Source organism: Chrysemys picta, chromosome 11, assembly GCF_011386835.1.
Source record: "Chrysemys picta bellii isolate R12L10 chromosome 11, ASM1138683v2, whole genome shotgun sequence".
Lineage (NCBI taxonomy): Eukaryota > Metazoa > Chordata > Testudines > Emydidae > Chrysemys > Chrysemys picta.
Window position 1 is genome coordinate 33332912 of NC_088801.1, and position 22271 is coordinate 33355182.

A 22271-nucleotide genomic window follows, 5' to 3' on the forward strand; every position below is an offset into this window, starting at 1 on the left:
TTCATATCACATGGCCTTCCCACCCCAGAATCCCCCTCCTTGGTTTTAGCTGGTGTTCACTCTCTCCTTGGGGGTGAGCCAGCTGCTTGGGACAACCTTCAGAAGCCTCTTTTGGGTAGCTAAGATCACTTTACACTGCTCTGTGTACCTTACTCCATGTCTTTTCATGTTTGTGTATTAAGCGCATGCACACCTGTGGCAGTGATAGACATAATAATTTTTAAAATTGGCCCCATTATTCTTGCTCATTTTTCTAACTCGTGTTTTTTTTTAATTTACTTTTCCAAAATAATAAAACACACAGCAAAACAGAGTTTTTTAAAATGCTGACTGTGCTTACTTAAATGAGAGGTGAAACTGATCAAATTTAAAATTAAATATGTTTTCCCAGCCTAGAAGAAATTTACAGTTTCCTGTCTCACAGGAGTCACACTTTGCACTAAGGATTGTGTTACCACAATTTGACCACATGGAAATGAAATTTATTTTCATGCTGTTTTTGAATCATGTATTATTTGTTTTTTCCGCCCTTAAGTGTCATAAATACATTGGCATTTGTAGATTGTTGCTGCTTTTAATGAGAGTCAAATTCTTACTCACGTTAGTAATGTTAAGTCAGTTGTGTGAGTAGGGCTGACAGGTTTCATTTGTTGTTTTGCTCTTTTATACTGTTATGGTCTCTAGTTATCTCTCATTTTCTCTCTTTCAATTCTTTCCCTATTTGAAGATATTTGGGTAAAATATCTGTTTCGATTTTGTCTTCTACCTAAAATCACATCAAGCCAAACCACATGAATTTTCTAACTTCCAGCTCAGTTTTGTGTCTGAAAATCAAACTGTGCTCTTCATGCTTGGGATGTTATTATAAATCATCACCAACAATAAAGTATGAAGAGTCAGAACATAACAAGTAGATTTGCTGATGTATTAATGAGGAAGACAAAACACAGTTTGTTCTGCCTCATCTGTATAGGTTCTTCACTGCTGTCAGTAAAATAGTCATGCGTGACTCAGAAGTCACAGTAGTAGCAAATCAAATAAGGCGGTAAGGTACTATTTTCATAACCACTTTTATAATAAACACACTGTAAGGTATTGCTCTGATCTGCTGATTTCCTTCCCATGTTGAATACATGTATTTCTATATATATAATACTATCAGAAAGCCGGAGCTCTATGGTACAATACTGTTCATTATCACTTAACGTAACTGTTGTGTAAGTCAGTTCTACTGCTGGTTTCATCAAGAGAACTGGATGTTCTTGGCACTGGATGTTCTGGGATTCTCCCACAGGCCACCTCTCTTGAAAAGCAGCTTTCTTTCCATGTTCTCTCATTCTAGTTACATAAAAACACACACTTATCTTTTGTCTCAAACAAATACTTGCACTGGAAGATTGAGCCTCCCTGTTATATTTACTTTTATTCTCCAGTAGTATGTATTAGCCATTGAACTCAGTTTTTTGCTTGCACTAGGCTGTAGTAGTGTAGCCCATGGGATAAAAGTGGACTTGTCACTTTCTAAACTGTGGTCCATGGCATCCCAATACCTATAAATTCCAGGGAAGGTCAAAGCTGGTGAACTGTACATTTTTATGTACTGTACTAGTGAACTCAAACATAAACAAACCAAAACCAAATTCTGCATTCCTGTGTCAAGGAAGAGGCAAGTACCATTACAATTCTGTGGATTAATTTTAGAGTTTAATATTTACCTGCAAAGTAGGGATTGCTCACTGGGTCCTGTGATATCAGTAGCACACCCACTGGCACAAACTTTGAGTGCTTCTTCTGGACTTTCCTGACTCTTTAAAGCTGTGTTTAGTAAAAGTGAAAATGGTCATAAATAAATACAGGTATAACACAATGCATTTGCTGAATAATGCAGCTGACAATTTCTGCTAACCAAAACACAGAGCTGCAAATAACTCAGAAGTACATTTGGCAGCAATTTTTGGATTCTACCATGTGCTAAACATAAGTCCTATGGAGGATTTTAATCACACTTTGTCTATATGGATTTCACAGAAATGAGCTATTTTTAATGCTTCATTTCATTTGCTGTTCAGGACAGTACAGTACAACACAAATGTGCAGTACAATATATGACAATTTACAGAAAATAAATTCTGCCTTCTTTATATTCATGGTTACAGTAGTGAAGGGAGCTTACCACATGCAGCAACAGTTTTCCACATGCAAAGGAAAAGAGTTAGCCAAATGGCAGGGGTTAGAAGAGAGGAAAACTGCAAAGAGTACCTCACAGAGTTCCCCGCACATCATCTCCCCTTCCCCAGATAGCATTCAGACCCAGCCGACAAAGCCCCTGGATTCCCAGGGATTAGAAATAGGTCAGGCTCCTCATGCACATTTCCCCGCACTCTTATGCTCCCTCGCACTGCAGCTCCATTGGCTTAAAGGTTGGGACCATATCAGAGCTTCTCAAACTGGGGTGCCGGGGGTTTGGAATGTATTCTGTGTGTGGGGGAGGGGTGAGAAGCTTTAGGGGGAAAAAAAGTACTGCGCACATTCACAGCTGGATGACCATAGAGTAACGGCTGCTGATCAGGTGCCCAGCTCTGAAGACAGCGCCACCGCCAGCAGCAGTGGACAAAGTAAAGGTGGTAAAGTATTGCCACCCTTACTTCTGCACTGCTGCTGGTGATGGCGCTGCCTTCAGAGCTGGGCATCCGACCAGCAGCCACCATTCTCCACTCTGCCTTCAGAGCTGGCTGACAGAAAAGCAGCAGCTGCTGACCGGGTATCCAGAGTGGGGAGGGGAGGAGGCGTAAACTACTACAGACACAAAGAACGGGGCCGCGATCAAATAAGTTTGAGAACCACTGGACTATATTATCTTCTCTAGGGAGTCTCTAGGGAGCTGGTTAGAAAATGATGTATTAGTGAAGTTCCCCCTTCCCCTGGCCCAGCTTCCCATCAACCCACACTCAATGGAGTTGTGATGACTTGTGTGTTGCCTTCCTGCTTATTGCTTCCTGCTCCCTCTTCATGTTGGTTTCCTGCTTCCTAAATTCAGTGTTGTAGTTTGCGTGCCTCTGTGTATATACACATAGCACTGGGTGTGTGCAGTTATCCAGGGCCTGCTGTTACATACCTGCCATTTGGACTGTTATGATTTTTGTTCAGACTGTTGCTGACTTAACAGGTTTGTGGTAATTACATGTTTTGATTGACCACCTACTTGCATGTTATGCTTTGATTTCCTTATGATTTGAGATTGCTGTTCTGGGATGCATCAGAACATAACAGTGGGCATGCCCTCTCCTCCCAATAGGACTCACAGGATTCCCAATTCTGGAGAGAGCCTTTCTCAAAGAGAGGAAGGGAGAGACTTAGGGTTTCCAACTGTCATATGACTTGCATTCAACAGAGTTGCAAGGATTCCCCCACAGTTTACCTTCCTGGCTCCTGCTGGTTGTTAGGCAGAAGAATTGGGGGCAGCCAACCTGCCTCTCCTCTTCTGCTCTCTCTCTCTTCCACCTGAGGGTAGCCCACACGGAACAATTAAGAGGAGGCTGCTCCAGTGGCCTACCAGCAAGGGAGATGAGGAGGCTCAAAAGGTGTGATGGAGAATGGGAGTGTAAGGTGGGGACAGAGACTGCGACTGGAAAGATGGGCACAAGATCAGGGACATGCAGGGCAGGGTCAGAGGATGGCCAGTGATGCAGAATAGGAAGGCATGGGCTGAAAGAAGAAAGAGAAGAAGATAATGAGGAGCAGGAGCAGAATGGAGAAGGTTGCTCCAGATCTTGAAAGATCCCACAAAAAACAATTTTGCACCCTTCAGTTTACCCATCCCCTCCCCGCCCAGGGTCTCCCAGGCCCTGGCTCTCCCAGACTCTCCCTATCTTTCACCCTGACTTTCCTGAGCTGCCCCTTGCTCCCTCAACAGCTTCCACCAGCTCGTGAAGGCTAGGCTCCTCCCCCCCCCCCACCTGCTCACTCTGCTTGGGGAATTTATACCCTTAGGAAATGGCGACACGTTCTCGCTGGTGAAAAATGTCACAAGTGTTGCTACTCTGTTTGGTAGCTTTGGCATTGGTGCCACAGAAGTGGGTATCTCTATAGCTGAATTCAGCCTACCACACCACTAGACTCCTTCAGCACCTCTGATCAGCACTTTGCTCTCTGTGCTCTTAGGTTAAGTGCCACCTTATCAGAAAGACTAAACTTTCACAGGATGTGAGAGCAGACTGGGAGAGCTAGTGTTGCTTAACCCCAGAATAAAGTGGTAAAGTAACATTTCAGTCAGACTGTACCCCAGGCACAGCAAGGAAGGGGTGCTGGAACAATTTGTATAGTGGGGGTGCTCAGAGCCATTGAACCCCACTGCAAACCCTGCATATAATGGAAACCACTTCAAGCCAGGGGGTGTGGCAGCAACGCCAGCATCCCTAGTTCCAGCACCTATGCAGCAGCATGTCTGCTACTCCATTTCTCAGTTGACTAGCAGCATGGCTCCTACAGGCAGGCACTCACAAAGGATTCTTGGTTGTTCTTTCAGCTGCAAAGTACGTTGGCAGAAACAGTAACTATACATTTCTGGAGATATTGGATGTCATCCACAGTTGTATGATTTAAGATTTGGATTTTATTAAAAATAGGTTTTAAGATTGTTACAGCATTTGAACCAATACAACTGTAGTATGCAAACAAGTGCACTATGACTTAAGTCAAGTGCACTATGACTGCCTGAGTTTTCTCTCATATTTCAAAGCACTAGTCATAAGGGAAGAGCAGTCTGTCTCTGAGACAATGTAGCTGCTGATTGGGCAGTGAGGAGAGGATCAGAGGGGAAAAGAAAGAAGGGAAAAGATGGTGTAAAGGGAGGAGAGCAGGAAGAGAGGATAAGAAATGGGGAAGTCAAGAATAGATAGGAAAAAGAACTGATGGAATGGCACCAATTATTCTTACTATTCTAGCCAGTCTGTCTGTCTCTCTCTCTCTATATATTGTTTCTAACTATTTAGGCAGGTTCAGAAGGACAATTTATGGCAGTGAATAATGAGAGATTTGAAATTCATGGAGGGTATTTTCTTTTGGGACCTATCAATATAAGTTTAATGGAAAAAATGAATGCAAATGTAGTACCCCAAATTTGTGAACTGAGTTAAATTTGTACATTAAAAATCAGGCCACAGTAGTTAGCTTGTCTGACACTTAGCGGTACCTGTGCTTTATTTTACCCTGTTAGGCTGGGTGAGACATCATTAAACCACATTTGTAAGTATCTGTATACTTCACATTGTGAAAAATGTGTTTGTCTGTTTTGGATATATTTATTTAATTTAGGTAATTTAGACTGAATAAACAGGTCTTAATAGTAAAGTGCTGTGTGCTCTCCAGTTCATAGAGCATGAGTTAAAGCATGACTGAACTGACAAGATGTGTGATTATTTTATGTATTACAATACTTGTTTGTGAAGGTTAATTATTTGGATAACAGACAGCTGAATAATCGCATGAAATTTCAGTCATTTGCTTACTGAAGGCATACAAATGACGGTTCCCACTAATGTAAACTCATTTTGCATTTAATCCTTGCTGAAAAAATGCACGTTAGTAATTCGGTCCAATCACAGTCTCTGTTGGCTGTTTTTTTATGATATTTATGTTTCCTCCCCAGACACCCCATCACAAAGGGTACAGTTTATTCTTGGAACAGAGGATGATGATGAGGAACACATTCCTCATGACCTCTTTACTGAACTTGATGAAATTTGCTGCCGTGAAGGAGAGGACGCTGAATGGAGAGAGACAGCAAGGTAAGTATTTTTGTCAGTAACTGATGGTCACTGAAAGTGTGGTGAGACATTTCAAAGTTGTAGCAGACCCAGGAACAGATTTTGGATACAAAGCTTAAACAAACAAACAAACAAACAAAATTTAAATCCTTGTATAACTAGTATTGCCACAGTATCTGTCTTTCCTTAAATCCAGATCATTTGGATTTAACATATATAGGTCAGAATGAAAATTGAATGAAAGAACTGACGTAAACAAAAAATATCTATTACTTATAGTAGTTAAGTAGACCCTTTTATTCATATTTTAGGCCATCATTTTTACATGTATTTTTAAACTTACACAACCAGGAACGTATCCTTGAGAAATCCATGAATTGGCCTCTTTATTAAAAGATCACAGGAAAGAGGGAATAACATTACCATAGCCAAATTAAACTTAAGATAAACTCAAATATTCACAGAGTCCAATCTTTAATGAGCAGATGCTCTGGAGACTTTGAATATTCAATGTTAGATCATTTCACTTCTGCAGAATTAAAATGTGGAAAGAATGCCTGCCCAGATTGTTTTTCTGCTGAAAGACATTAACATTGAATATCAATTACATAACTGCTTGTTTTTCTTCCTCAGGCTTCTCTAAGTGTGGGAGTCACTTACTATATACCTGGTTTCAATGGGGCATTACATTTCCAACAAATCTGGATTTTGGGGTTTACCATTTTTCTCCTTGGAATCTCTGCACCCTCTTCCTTTAGACAACTGCCACTAATTTATTTAGTATTCATGGAAGGTGCCAGAGTGCCCAGAGATATCAGGGCAGATCTGTGGCTTCAATATGGCCCTGGTGGATCAAAGAGGCTGTATATTTGGCTGAATTGACCAACTGAGGTGTCTATCTGTGGGGGGAATACCCAGGTGGTGTTGTTCCCAGGGGCCAAGAGCGGTCAATGGTCCCTGTGACCTCACTGCAATTGTGTAAGCTCAGTGGGGCACAGAAAGATAGGTTCCTTGTGCTTATCTCCTCCATTGTGTGTCCATGCAGGGGGCATCCACAATCTGTGCATATGCTTTTTTCAATGGACTCAGGTAGATTACACCACAAAATTGATGTTCTGTGAGTCCTAAAATATTCATATTCACAGTCAAAGAAAGAAAATATATTTTCTCTTTTTTTCAAAAGGCCTGGGAATTGAGCTTCATTTTACTCATACTAATTAAAGATGGTTTATATCTTGAAAAAAAAAACAATTCTGTTCATAGTTACAGAATTTTTCAGCAGGGAAGTGAAATAAGAATGTCTTCTGGGAAGCATTACAGAAGTATGTTTCTTAGAAATTATTCTGATTTTTATGTAACATAAGCTTATAATCAAGACAGAATTGCAAATAAATAGCTGAAATAAAAGAAACATCCATTTAACTTTGTCTATCATATGTCTGTTTTAATTGTCCTCCTTCCTCCTCAAAGTAGATAAGAAAGCACATTTTGTATTGTACATACACACTAGTAAACTAATAAGTGTAATGAAGTGGAGTAGGTATTACATATTACTGAATATATCACTAATCCTGGAACAATAGGCTTTTAGAGTAAATCCTTGATCCAACATTCAGTTCCAGTAAGTAGGCTTTGTTCTGGAGACAGCCGTAGTTGTAGTAGTAACATTAATATATAGAGCACTTTTCATCAGCAGATCTCAAAGTGCTTTGCAAAGGAAGTCAGTATTGTCACCCGCATTTTACAGATTGGGAATCAGAGGGAGGAAGTGACTTGCCTACAGTCACCCAACAGGTCAGTGGCAGAGCCAGGAATAGAATCCAGTTCTGCCAAGTCCCAGTCCAGTGCTCTGTCCACTAGGGCTCATTGCCTGGTAGGAGTCAGGAAGAGGAGGAATCCTTCCCTTCAAGTCAGGGAACCCCTCTTAGCCTGTTGGTGTATCTGCAGTGCTTGTGGTAGCTGTTGAAGCTCCTGCTCTCTACCTGCTCATAGGGAATGACTAGTGGATTTGCATAGTGGCAAATTCTCCAACCCCTCTATTCCCTCCTCAGCTCACCTTCACCCCCCTGAGTACTGGGCATAGCTAAGCTTCAAAGAACACAGCTCCATGGCATGCAAAGGGCATAGGGTACGAATGATGTGAGGAGCCACAGGGAGGTGCTGGTTCCTCACCGTTGCAAAAGCAAAATTCCATTGGTTCCACTGTGATTAGGTACTTCTGTGGCTATAGAGGTGTGTGTGTGTGTGTGTGTGTGAAGATTTCCCTTCATAATATTGCCACAAAGGAATGGCATAAGAATGCCCAGTGTTTCTGATGGATTTTTGACTCTGGTGTTAAATGTAATCATTTTAGAATACCTTCTTTTATAAATATGAGTGACTGTGTATTTATGGTTTGCATAGTACCATCAGTGTGCTAGGTACTTTACAGACCAGCTAACAGAGTTATTGTGTAATTGTCACAGAGTGTGGGGGAGTCAGGGCCCTGCACCCCGCACTTCCTGCGATTCACCATGCCTCTCAGCCAGCCAGTAAAACAGAAGGTTTGTTAGACGACAGGAACACAGTCCAAAACAGAGCTTGTAGGTGGGTGTTGGCCATTCTCTGTGCAGACACCATCACACTGGCCCTCTCGGGCTCTGCAACAATCACACACCCTTATCCCACCACCTAGATACTTAAGAAATGCATAGGGGAAACTGAGGCACCCACACAGTATTCAGTGAAAACATTATGAACATTCCCACTTTGTCACAGTAATCAATTGCCAGAAAAGGAGCACCAAGAGCCCAGTCCAGCTCCCATCAAACTCCATGGCAGTTTCACTATTGACCTTAACGAGCACAGAACAAGGCATCAAATAGTTACATATACATTTTACCAAGAAGAGGTGTGGTGAATCTCTGGTGCAATATGTCTGGACCCTTCTACAATTCCATTTGATGGAGCTTGCATACACAGTCATTATTCTGGAACCTTTTATAAATGTTGTGTGCAAGCTGTGTAAGATTCATTGAGACATTTGCTGCTCAGTTAGTCAAAATGGTAGCAGCTATTGAAGAGGAGTGTGGGTAAGATTTGGCTGAAGCTCAATATCTCTGGGAAGAACAGAACAGATTTATCTAAACAGAGGGAAAGGACTTAGCAAGCTGCTGTGGAGGATTTAAAGTGGCAGAGGCTGAGTTGTGTTGTCTCAAAGGCAGATTCCAATCCTAATGAGTCCATCAATACAATATTATTCATACAGAACATTTTTTATGGTTACTAAAGGTTTGGTATACTAACCATTTAACTATATTATTAAACATAAATAATTGGATTATTTCTTTTTTGCAACAGGCCACATGGCAACAATAATTATGCACTATTATTTAGAAATCAAACATATACAGGAATTAAAACGTTATAAAGTAATCAGAACATTGTGAACATTTGGAATCTCCAATGTCAGCCCTAAAGTGATCCATTTTGCCCCTTTAATGATGATAAGGAGGAAGAAATGTGTCCTTTTGGTAAATGATATTCAATGTTACTAATAGAATAATTTGCACAGATGACCTGGCTGTACTATTGTGTACAGAATGCTTGATTTATATGTCCTATAAAAGTACTTAGTGCACTTGTGACCCACACACCTCCTGGATGTGGTGTTTTGTCCCCTCTGGTAGCACCAAGACCACTTAGAGATTAATGAGTCTGCTACAGCCTTAGCTAAGGAGCATGTGGCTTTTAGCTCATGCAGTAGAGGCTCATGCACTAAGTTTCAAAGGTCCCAGGTTTAATCCTGCCTGCTGATGACCGGGGTCTGTCAGTGTTACACACACATTATAAAGAAACAAATCTGGAGATAGTAGTTAGACTTATAATGCATACACAGTAGTGCAACAGCATGTTGCTCTGTCAGAATGTACATGATTGATAAATGCTATTGAAGTTCAAGTCTATCAAACCAGCTTTTTGCATTGCTGAGTGGGACAGTGGTTTAGATTTCCCATGTTTGAACCTCAAAAGGTCACCCCAAATTTGAGTGCTTATCTGAGTCCTATTCAGATCTCTTTAGTCTGCCTATTTGTAGTTGAAATCTCAGGAGAACGTCCTGTCTCATGAAAGCACTTCTGCTCCTGGAACTGACCAGAATATAGTAAACCAGTGCGGTAAGAAGTTAACCAAAATTTTTAGATCTTCAGGAGAAGTTAAGCTTAATTTTTGATGAAAATTATGATCTCTGTGGTTATATTCAAATCAGTTTTCCCATCCATAGTTTTGAGAGATAGGTAGCTAACAGGTGCATTGGTTATGACATGAATGCCAACTGACAATCGCTGATGGAGCAAAATAAAAACCACTTTTTCCAAATGGTCTATACTTCCTTCCAAAGACATGAGGTCACACAACTTGTCTCCCTTTGACACTTCTGGTTTGTCTCTGAGCAGTTTATTTACTTTGGTTCATTTTCAAATTAACATTGGCAAAAGTTCATGTCAAAACAGGTACAATTTGTAGGATTATGATACCTGTGCTAGTCAAGCAGGTTGCAAGTGAATAAATACTTGGGGAGATACAGCAGGCTCTGAAATAGATATTACTGGGCCCCATAAGCCTGATATTTTGCACTGAAAAGTTATGGCAAAGAATACTACAAAGTGTTCACATGCTCTATTTCATGTTATACTATGTACAAAATACCTGATACATTTAAAAACAGTGACTGGTTTTGTTTTTAAATTGGACAGTTCGGTTAGCACTTTGGTTCTATAACACAATGTCACCATTGGAGAAACAGTTGAAGTATTTTATTTTATTTTATTTTATTAGCCAATCCTGCCTGTAGGAGAGGTCATACATTTCTTCCCCACCCACCTCCCATGGCTAAAGAAAGTGTCAAGCTGCAAAAACTGAGCGTGGATTTTGAACGCTCCAAAATTTGTATTTCTGTTTTTATTCAGCCCACTATAAAAGAATGGGAAAACTTGGATCCAAGCCTCGGTTAAGATTTCTAAACCTTTTATGTTCCTGAAGTTTGGTGATAAAGTCAGGGGTTTGATAAAGACACAACTCTGGGCTATTATTCCTTTTCCTTTTTTTTAAAGCTCACCAAATACATTTGCATAAAGATTAGGTCTTTGTTCCTTTTAGAGTTTCTGTTACTGATGCTTATTCCTTGTTTTAAGTAATAATCTCCTGACGTGGTTAACAAGCATCACATGAGGTAGTGTATCCAACTCAAAATATAGAGAAGAAAACCAGTCCAGGAACACTCCACTCAGAGCATGGCATCAGCAGTGTTGTGCTACTGTAGCATGCCTCAGAACCATTAACTAGTAGTGCAAGATGAAATCTTAAGAAATAAAGATCATGTTTTCATACAAATATTTCATACAAATATTTTTAGTACTAAAAGCAGACAGGTGGGAATTTTATTAAATATACTGACATATATGGAAATTTTATTAAATATACTGACATATATGGAAAACTGCTGAAAGACCATATACATAGGATAATGACACACTGTCTATTAAGGCATCTCAAGGCTCTGCATTAGGGCCATTCTTATTTAATATGTTGATCTAGAAAAGGGATTAAAAATCATGTTTACACGCAGACACTACTATGTTAGGAGGAGTTGGGAACACCCAAGAATGAAGACAAAGTAATAATGCAAACGGACCCAAGGAGATTAGAAACATGGATGGAAAATAAACTGAGCCTCAGTTTGTTAAAATGCAAACTAACACATCAGAAATAAACCACACGAAATGCAAATATTCAAGAGGAGGAAGAATCCTGGAAAGCAGTAATGTTAAAAGTGTCCTGGACAACAGGTTAGAATGAGTATCTGGGCAGCAAATAAGGTCAGTGTGGTTTTGGGCTGTAAACACAGAGGCACCACTTCATAGAGTAGGGAGGTAAAAGTCTCTTCTTATAGAGTTCTGATGTAACTGTGCCTAGGCTATTGAGTTTATTTTTGGATACATCATTATAGAGAGATACTGATTTACAAAAGAAGATTCTAAGAGATATGAGATATAATCTGAAATATTTTATGTCATTATAATGAGAAGGACCAACGGAAAGATGCAGGTCTTCCTAAAATGCAGACTAGTTATAAAAAAAACAAAGTTCAAACTAGTTTTCATGAGATACTCTGAAAGCAAAAGACACTAGGCAGAATGTGATTGAACACGCAGTATAGAATGCTAAATCTGATCTCAAATATATTATGAAGAGTTTGGCCAGTCCCACGGAATGTGGAATATTACAGTTTTCACATCAAGTTTTACCGCATCATATGACTTTTTTCTGACAGTGTTTGATTCAGTTGGTGTAATTTTGTGTGGAAAAAATACACCTGTATGAAAACCATTGCTTTGGACTAATCTAGAAAAGCAATAATTGCAAGTTGAAAATGAAATCTTAACACAATAGTCTGTTGTGAAATAGAGTGTCAACTGTACCTTGATATAATCACGTGAGACCAATTGCTAATTGTAAAGTCATAGAATCCATCAAATTTATAATGACAAACAATAGTTAATATTGGTATTTTAGTGTGTGGGGTGTTTGGTGCTATGTCACCAAACCTGCTTTATCAAGTCAATGTTCATTATAGAGAACACCAAATACTATCCATCTACCCATTCCTTGATCAAAAAATGTAGAGAGCTGAACAGCCCAGGGCATACTCAGGAGAAACATACCAAAGAGTGTACTCAATTCACATCATGTTCTGTGTGTATGCTGTTTTTGTTTCATGTCCTATGCAGGCCTTAAGGGAGTTTGGCACTGAATTTTGAAAAGGTGTCTCAGAAGACCAAAAGCCTGGAATACTATAGATGCCTGTGGGTTGTGTCTTAGAAAATAGTATAGTGATCTTTAGGTGCAGAAAAAATCAGTAGAAAACCACCACCTCATGGCTGATATAATATGAAGATTAACATTGCCTAGGGCATTCACAAGAAAGTGTTGGGTGATCAAAGATAGGCACTGAAGCAGAATAGTTTGCATTAAATTTCCATGTTACAATTAAATCACTACCTCTGCAACTATAATTGCAAATTTTATCATTTTTATGGCCTCTTGAACAGAAATGGATCTTTTCAGCCCCTTTCCTCTGTTCTCATTAGACATTTAATTAAAAAGTGTCCCCCCAATTTAACTGAGCATTGAAGGAAACACTCAGGTACACTTACTCCAAAACATAGTATCTTGCCTTCATATAGTGCTTCTATGAGTAAAGCACTAGCTAGCAGGAGTAGCTAATTAACTTCAGGTTCCCCCAAGATTGTATCTGAGGCTTAACTGAGTGACACCTGCAACACCAAACAGGCAGTTTCATTTTCTGAATAACTTTTGTGGGTGAAATTCAGCCATCTACAGAGCATCAGCCCAAGATTCATGAAGCATTCAAATGATTACAGGTTTAAGTGGGAATTAAATAGGACATAGACCTTGGATTAGCCCCATCTACACAAGGATGAATTTCACCCACAGAAGACATTTTGAAAATGAATTTAAATAGCCTGTTTCCTTTTTCAGGTTTTATTCCATTAAACTTCAGAACCAATATCCCTTTATAGTGTTGTGGTGGAATATAATAATGCAAACACTTGAGAACTGCATGCTTTGTTAATCTCACCTCAGTCAGGAGTCAAATGATAGCACAGGGAATCCTGACACCAAAAACCAGTTTTGTTTGGTTAAAGGAAGGCCTTGCATAATAACTTTTTCACAGGAAACTCTTAAAACATTTTAGGATGGTTAGTCCTCAGAAAGAATTTGTTTTGCAAAGAGCTGTCTTCTTTTGGAAGAGGTGCAGCAAGGATCTGCCTCTCTCACCCCCCTCATTCCCCACTCCCCAATTTGAACTCTTGTCTATGTCTATATACAAGGTGTAAGGTAGTGGGGAAATAGGGCTCTTATTTATAAGATTAATGACAAAATCAAATAATGTCATGTGGTACGAATAGAGTTTGGGTCATATTTTCTTCTGGTGTCACTCCACTGAAGTAGTTACACTGAAACCAGCAGAGAATTGGACTGTTTATCTCTCTATCTAAAAAAATGCAGATATGCAATTAAAATTTTCATTAGATGGCTAACAGAGTGTTTTGGAGAGAGATAGTGTAGCAGTCTCGGACTTTTTTTCCCCTAAAGTGTTTACTAGTTTCTTGTCTCTTGTCCAAACCTCCTCCTTATAGGCAGAGCTGATAGTGTTGCCTAATACTTTCCATATTTTCAGTTTCTTATAACTTTCCCAGACTCTAACCATTCTGGCTGAAATGTCCCATACTAGGTGTCTGCCTCAGGCTGAATTTTGTTGGAAAAGTTTCAGCTAAAATAGTTCAGGTGCTCTCAAGAATGAAATTAGAAATGCCTATGTTAAATGCCCATGTTAAAAAATTCTTAGTCATTTCATTGAGAAGCTCTGGTATCCCTATTCTTTTGAGTAAGGTAGTTTAAATTTGGCTCGGGGCAGTCTTTGTGTCAGAGATGTAACTTTTGCTGTCCATGTGGAAATCCACTCAAATTTGGCCAAGTTTTAAGCCTTTGAAAAATCCCACCTTGCACATGCTCAGTAGAGACTTGTTAAAGTTTAGAAGTTAAGTTCTGTGAATATTTCCTCTGTACTTGGCATGGTCCAGCCTGAAGGTGTGGAGGGCTGAGCAGGACTTTCTCTGCAAATGTTGCTGTTGGCTGATGTGAGCCACTGTGACAAAGCATACTGTAACTGCATGCAGGGAGACTGTTTCCTGTGCTTTGCTGGTGACCAGACAGCATAGAGGAGAAAGAGGGAGTGACTTGACTGGAATATAGAGGGGGAAGTCTGTGAGGAGTGAGGTGTGGGGAGAGCATGGAGGTAGGAGATGAACGGGTTGCAAGATCTGGGATGGGGTAGCCAGTGGAGGTGGGGAGTGGGACAGGAGTTGGATAGGAGCAGAGGGAGAGGAGGAGATTGGGTGGCATATAGGTGCAGAGGGAGAGGAGAGCAGGAGCCAGGGAATGGAGTTGTGAAGGACCAGAGAAGGAGGGAGGCATGAGCTGGGGGAGTTGGATAGCAGAAGAAAGAGGGGGGGGGCAGGAGCCGAGGCGATGGGTGGTGGATAGAGCCAGAGGTGGTGGCGGGCAGGACCTGGGAGAGTTGGATAGGAGAAGAGGGTGGAAGGTAGGAGCCTGGGATGGGGATGGATAGGAACAGGGGGAATGGGAGCAGGAGCTGGTCTGTGTGGGGGAGGGGGGGAGGGAGGGATGGGATGATGTATAGGAACAAAGTGGGGCTGGGACAGGACATACAGGAATGGGGGAGCAGAGACAGGTTTGGTGGGGAACATGGGCAGTAGAGTATATAACCACTAGAGCACGCTCTGTTCCAAAACTTGGAAATGAACCCAGGAGTCCTGAGTCTCTGCATTCATCTGCTGCCAGCAAATAGTCGTGAATCCACTGACAAAGCATGTGTCTCATCCCTCTCTAGTGCCTGGGCTATGTAGAGTATCACAGCCTACTATTGCTACCAGTTACTTCATTAGCTCAAGTGGCGGAGATCTGTACTGTTGAGTGTCAGTATTGCTCTACATGATGGACTTTCTGTTTTTTTCTCAGTTTACTTTTTTCTAGGATTTATATTAATTCTGTAGCAGTTCTTTACCACTCCACATTCCCAGAGTTTTTCTGACATACAGTATCAATGATTCTGACACACAAAGCAGTTTTAGCCATGACAGGGCACAAAACAAAACATGTTATGTTATTTTTTATCTGCTTTCCCCTTCAACTCTCAGGATGAAATAAATGTTCAACAAATGGTAAGGGACAAAATTGCTGGGGGTGGGGGGAGGGAATGTTCTCATGTTTCCTGCAAACAATAGAGAGTGAAATAAAACCAAACAAAATATTTGATAGTGTCCATTGAATATGCATGAAAATAACTCACTTTTCATTTCCTATATACAAAAGGCTTACTAAGCTGTTTGTTTGCATAGATGGTTGAAGTTTGAAGAAGATGTAGAGGATGGTGGAGAGAGATGGAGCAAACCATACGTTGCCACTCTGTCACTTCATAGCTTGTTTGAGCTGAGAAGTTGTATCCTGAATGGTACAGTTCTACTGGATATGAGAGCTAATTCTTTAGAAGAAATTGCAGGTATACTGATGTTTTATACCAATAACCTATCATGAGAAATATTAATGTTGGAAACTAAAGTATGTATCACTTATCAGAGAGCTTTTGCATAAAAATCAGCTGTATGTAGAAATTTGTTCTATAAATATTTTACATGTATAAAAAATCTAAAATTGAAGTTGAGCAGTATTGTAGTAACATATTTTATAGCTAAGTTTGCATAAGTTGTAGGTGTTTAATCAGAGTGGATGTGTTCTTTACTCCACTTCTGCCACCACACATTCAAAATGATATATGTGCTAAGTTCCACGAATTAAAGCCATTTTTGAGATGGCTGATCACAAACAGACAAATCATCTTAAACATCTCTTAAAGCCTCAACAGTTTTCCACCATGCTGAAATAACACAAAACCAGCTGAATGGGCTTTTTTCCAAATTTACAAATATGCATCTTTGGCTTGAGAACAAGACAGAGAAATTTCAGGCGATAGTGTATATTTTCTAGGAAGTTGTAGATGCCTTAAAATAGGATCTTAGAATGAAACTGGCTTTTTAAATTATATAAAGGTTGCTCCCATCATGGTATAGGAAGCATCTGTAGGACGCAAAGTGTACTAGCACTTGCTCAATGGTATAATGTTTATGTGCAGCCTCACAGTAGACATTTCAGATTATAGACCTTAAACCCAATTCTCACTGTATTGATGCTCTTCATGGGGAGACACAGTCACAACTCTCATAACAGCTTTAGGGAGTTTCATTTACGATTCTCTTCTATACTGCTAGGAAAATTCAGCCCTCTGTAACTTCATAATGACATACCTCGTACATGAGCATGCTGAACTGGGTAAGAAGGGAATGGACTGGGAAGAAACTCAGAAATTGTACAATTCACATAAGTTTCACTCGGGGGGAAAGAGGAGAAAATTGAAGTTTTTTGAGTTTGAAAGACCACATTTTATACAAGTTAGGGCAATTCTAGATGGAATTTATTGGGGGTTAAGTATGTAATGGTGACAATAGCAGGGGATCACAGGGGAAAACTAAAATATTCAAAAAATGTTAGATGTGTGTGAGTAGACAATAAAAGGCTAGGGTGACTCATGTACAGAGTGCAAAAAACAATAGGTTTAGAACAGAACGACCGAAGAATGGCCATGAAATATGTTGAGATTCAGAATTTTCCCCCCAACTTAATCTCTTGATGCTTGGGCTGGCAGAGGTTGGAACATCATGGAAAAAGCATGATCAGCTTTTGGAGCACCTCTTGTCACGTTTGTATGATTCCATCTGACTGATGCTTGGAGCAGAGGACTCTGCAAGATAGAATCATTGAAATTATACAGATCCAGAGGTCCAGCACCCTGCCACTGAAAAATTAAATAATAAAATATTGAGCAGTTATCAGCCAGATATGTGTACCTGTGACAGTTCTTGGGTTACCCAGGAGTCAGGACTGTGGGTCTCCTTGTTGCCCCCTGCCTCCTGGCACTGCCAGCATTCTTGTCTGGGCTAAAGCCAGCCCTTCTTTCACCAGGCAAGTTAACAAACCACAAACCCCAAGTTCTTTTGAATCATTGCCCTGTGATATCCAGCCCTGACATTGGTTCCTCACAGAATTTCCAGATCCTCTTCATCCAAAGGTGCAGTATGCTCCAGTTCACCAATTTTACCTTAAACCACTGCTCCTGTAAACCACACAGCACTTGTGGTTTACAGGAGTGGTGGAAACAATTGGTTGCAATAAAAAATGAAATCATAACATCAAACCTGGGTCTACACTTATCAATAGTTCTTATCCAGTAAAGTAGATCCCACCCCCAAAGCTCAGTCTGTTGCAGACCTGACTAGTTTCTCAAGAAGCAGGACCCAAATGTTCATGAAAGCACCCCGTCACCTGGGATTGAGAGTCTTGACAAGTGATGAGATTTCTGTAGATACTTTACACATTACTCTTTATGTATAACTATCCGGTGAGACATGTGTTTGGTGTGGTGAGTTTGTCACATTTGAGGTGAGAGCTGCTTGCAAAGAATAGGGGACCCATTGCCAAGGAGTCTGTGTCACAGAACCATCTCCCACCTCCATTTCTCCAAAACACTGTGCATTTCACCCTACTTCAGAGGTGAGAGTCAGGGAGAAGGAATGGAGGCTTCAGCCCCCTCAAAAGAGAAAAATTAGAAACACAAAGCACCCATTATGAGAACAGTTACAGCGAAAGAATAGTGTAAAAAATTGAGAGAGCTTAAAACTTACATTAATTTGCTTGAGAGTTCAAAATGGGAGATGGTACGTGTAAGCAGAGTCTGAATGTATGCTTCCCTGACAGCTAGCTGGGAGGGGAAGAGACTATGAGTGTGTTTATGTAAATGAAGTTTGCTCCTGCTCTGTTTACATATTCATCATTTATAGTTGTATCAAAGGATCAACTTTGGCTAGTGTTGGGTACAAATGACCTTAGTACTGAATGCAGGGGTAGTGAAATATGGTTACCAATGTTGTAATTATTGTAGGAATACAGGAAAGCAGGACTGTGCTTAACCTGTCCCAAATGAGGGGAGGCACCCTCAGTTGAAAGAACCTCATTAAGGAGGGGGTCAAATGTCAGAGCCCTGCAAAAGTAAGCGGGGTGGAGACAGAAGTTCTGGTGTTCTGGTCAGGAGGCTGCACAACCTTCACCCCTCCCACCCCCCCGGGGTTCTCTCTAGACTGGCTTAACCTGTTCTTCCCCACTGTTTATTTTAATTGCTCAATCAGAGCTGAAACCCATTGTGGTAGGACTGTTTCTGCCCTGCCTGCTAGGAGCTAATATCACTGAGAACTGATTTCAGAGTAGCAGCCGTGTTTGTCTGTATCCACAAAAAGAAGAACAGGAGTACTTGTGGCACCTTAGAGACTAACAAATTTAAATTTGTTAGTCTCTAAGGTGCCACAAGTACTCCTGTTCTTCTTTTTACTGAGAACTGAAATCACTTTAGATGGGGCAGTGTTTCTGCCCAGCCCGCAAAAGAGCTGAAAATCACTGAGAGACTGATGTGCAGCGGTCACAGCAGAGAGAGGCAGAAAGTGACAGTCAGCTGGCGAATGAGTGACCAGCAGGATGGTGGCAGAGGCACAAGGAGCAGACAGCAGGGTGGCGGCAGAGAGGCGCGATGAGCGGCCAGCAGGGTTGCTGGTGGAAGGGCGCGACGAGAGCAGTGAACAGACCAACAGACTAAGTAAGATGCCTCTTTACCCCCCACCCAACTCTGCAGATGCACCTCTGAACTCTGGGTCTGCGCTGACCAAGGATAGCAACTGAGAGTGGGATGCAGAGAAGAGTTGGACATGTGAAAGGGATTTTTGGGTTGCTGGACTTAAGGGGAAAAGGGCACTGCCCAACCTACTTGGGAGTGGGGCTTTTACTCATGGTTTATGTTTATGAATCCTGTTTGCAGTGTTTTCCCAAATTAACTCCGAGTTACTTCCCTCCTTTTATTAAAAGTTGCTTTTCTACACTTGGACTCTGTGCTTGTGAGTGGGGAAGTATTGCCTCTCAGAGGTGCCCAGGGATGGTGTGTAATTTTCACAGGTTACTGGGTGGGAGCTCGAGCTGGTTTTGTGTTGTATTGATGGAAAGGAACCCCTAGCTATTAAACATGACCCTGGTTGCTGCTGGCTCCACCTGGCAGAAAGGTTACATACCTTTTGTTTTATATAAAGGTGGAAAAGTAATAGTGAGGAAACTTTGCCTCACACACCAGAAGAGAGTATAAAGGAATTGGATTTACACACAGCTGGTAATGTATTTAAGGTCAGATAAGCTTCATCATAGTAATCTGAATGAGGCAACAGGGGAGCTGTATATAGGGTCAGCTTTTACATAGACATTAAAGTTGGTTGGGATGGGGGTGGCTGCTCCCCACAGCAGGCACCCTTCTCAAACTTGTGTGTCAAAGTGGTGTGAGATATTGTAAACTCAGTCTACAGTAGTTTGTGTGGTTCCCCTTCTCTGCTAAGGATCCCATTCTTCCAGGGGCTGAATAAGAATGTCAAGATTTGGCTTGATAATGAGGAAAGATGGATGTGAGGGATAGAAGTGAGACTGGCAGTTTGCTAGGACAAAGGGGAATGCCAATGTGGTGTTTTATTACTATGTATAACAAAACTTATTAATTTTTTATCAAGAAGATCACTTGCCTACCACCCAGTTTTACTGTTCTGATTGCTAGCCCCGTCTCACTCAGGCTGGAAAAACCCAGTGGTCAGCCTCAATCAGGGCAATGCCAAGTCTTAGGTATGGTTTCAGATTGATGAACTAGAAGCGTCAGTCATTCAGTCAGTCCATCTCCCTAATGAAATAAGTGTTCCACTCCAAAATAAATTTCTTCATGAACTTTGATGAAGTAACATTGAGCATTGTGGATTTTTTTTGTCAGCTTTCTGAAGATATCTGATAGCAAGACCACAATGCATTTATAGTCTCTGGAGCACTAGTTACTGTCAGTTCTCCTTTTCTTTGTTGTATTCTTGAAACTTTAGAAATCACAGCATTAGTTTGTTCTGAGACCATTTTCGCAGGTAGTTGGTCCGTTAACTTGTCTTTTGGTACAGGAGCTTGATTTAGGGTTGTAAAGTAATTTTTTTGATTGGTTCCATTTCCAAAGTCTTTTGACTCACTGCTTAGAAAAAGTTTTTTGTTTGTTCTCAGAACTTTCCCAAAACCTATATATAGCCTAGGAGTGGCAGCTATCATTATTGATGGAGTTCTCCCTCATTTGGTATCTTCCCTGATACAAAAAGTAGATTGTTATATTACAAGGTTTGATTGATTGCTGCTTTTAGAATCTGCAATTTTAACAGCCATCCTCCTGACTGTCTTTTTTAACTACTTTGCAAGTGTTTCACCTTACTCTGAGGGTATTGTTCTGTAACTCAGATAGATTTGTATCTTCTATGCTGTCTTGGGGTTTTCTGAAGAGATTTTTCACTATTATAAATAAAGTTGCTAGCCCATTTGATTAGGGATGTCATTCTATTAATTATTATTATTATTTGAATTGCAGTAGTACTGGAAAGCCTTATAGGGCTCAAGCTTCATTGTGCTAGGTATGGTATAAACACACAGGAAGATAGGGTCCCAGCTCCTAAGAGTTTGCAAAATGATGCAACAAATGAGTGTGGCAAACAGAAAGGATGGAGGAAGAAGAAGGAGGTTTAGCAGTAATAAGGTCAGATAGTTACATAGGCTTGCTGTGTATGTACACAGCTCTGATAGTTTCAATTAATAGGAAAGGGTTTTTATTCCTATATAAATAAAATAAGTCCTGGATTTGAAGTGTAATGATGAAATTTGTACTTATCAGCAAAGTCTTTAAAGTCTCTTTTACTAAATAATTGCCCATTATTAGTTGTTATAGTTCCACTTATGGGACACTGCATTTTGGAAACATTGGTTTGATTCTAGAAATGACAGGAGTTCTGCTTGTATTGAATAATATTGACACTTAGTAAATTAAAGAAACAGTTCCTGGGTACCACAGAGCATCCCTAAATACAGAGGTCAATCCCAACCTTTCCCTGTTGTCACAGGTTCTCTTGTCTGTTGGCATCATTTTCTTCAGAAAATTGTTCAATACTTGCAGTATTGCCTTCTATCCATGATTATGCTAGGCCAGTACAATGACATTCACACTCATCATTTAGTTTTCTCGATGCCACCAGATACTTCCTGTGTTGCAAAACTTATTTTCTTAAGGTAGAGGGTACTATGCACTTTTGCTTTTAGTAACATTCATCGGTTAACCTAAGTCCTTATCTTTGTGGTGCATAATTGGTTTCTGTGTTTTTTCCTACTATTTCTACCTTTTTAATAACTTTGCATAGGATTTTTATAGTCTCACTATGGATAATTTTCCACATTATTCTATGTAAGACATGTCACTCTGATTATAACAAGTAAAATTGTTATATACATATATTTTCAGTTTATTTGCCTGGAGACTGTATTATGCTCATGACAGTATATCTGCCATCAGAAACTTTTTGTCTGGACTACATTCCTGCTTCAAATTACACATTTGTAAATGCAACAACAGTCTTTCTATCCTTGAAGAAGTTTCACTTAACCTGCATTGTTAGATTGTGATCAGGGGTTTTTGTCTGCTTCAGCCAAGACTTTTAATCCATATAAGCACTCTCTTTATTCATTGAAATGTTCAAAATCCAGAACGTAGCCCTAGACTCTTTCTCTATTTGAGTATACATTTTTTAAAGATCTTAATATGCTTGAGATAAAATCTACAGGTGAACAATTATTTTAACGTTGTTGCACTAAGATGGCTTTCAAAACATTTTGTGCTACATCCCTAGAAACTGTTTGTTAATTCTGCATTAAAATATT

The 22271-nt window shown here is 40.3% G+C and overlaps 1 protein-coding gene across 6 annotated transcripts in view; it reads left to right on the forward strand.

Moving 5' to 3' along the window:
• The window catches only part of SLC4A10 (solute carrier family 4 member 10), a 270102-nt gene that overhangs the window by 144462 nt on the left and 103369 nt on the right, over positions 1-22271 (forward strand). For all 6 annotated transcript variants that reach the window (XM_065561769.1, XM_008178464.4, XM_065561767.1 and 3 more), the window contains 2 exons: positions 5648-5786; positions 15749-15909. In XM_065561769.1, coding sequence (XP_065417841.1) covers positions 5648-5786; positions 15749-15909 — 300 coding nt within the window. The remainder of the gene's footprint in view (positions 1-5647; positions 5787-15748; positions 15910-22271) is intronic.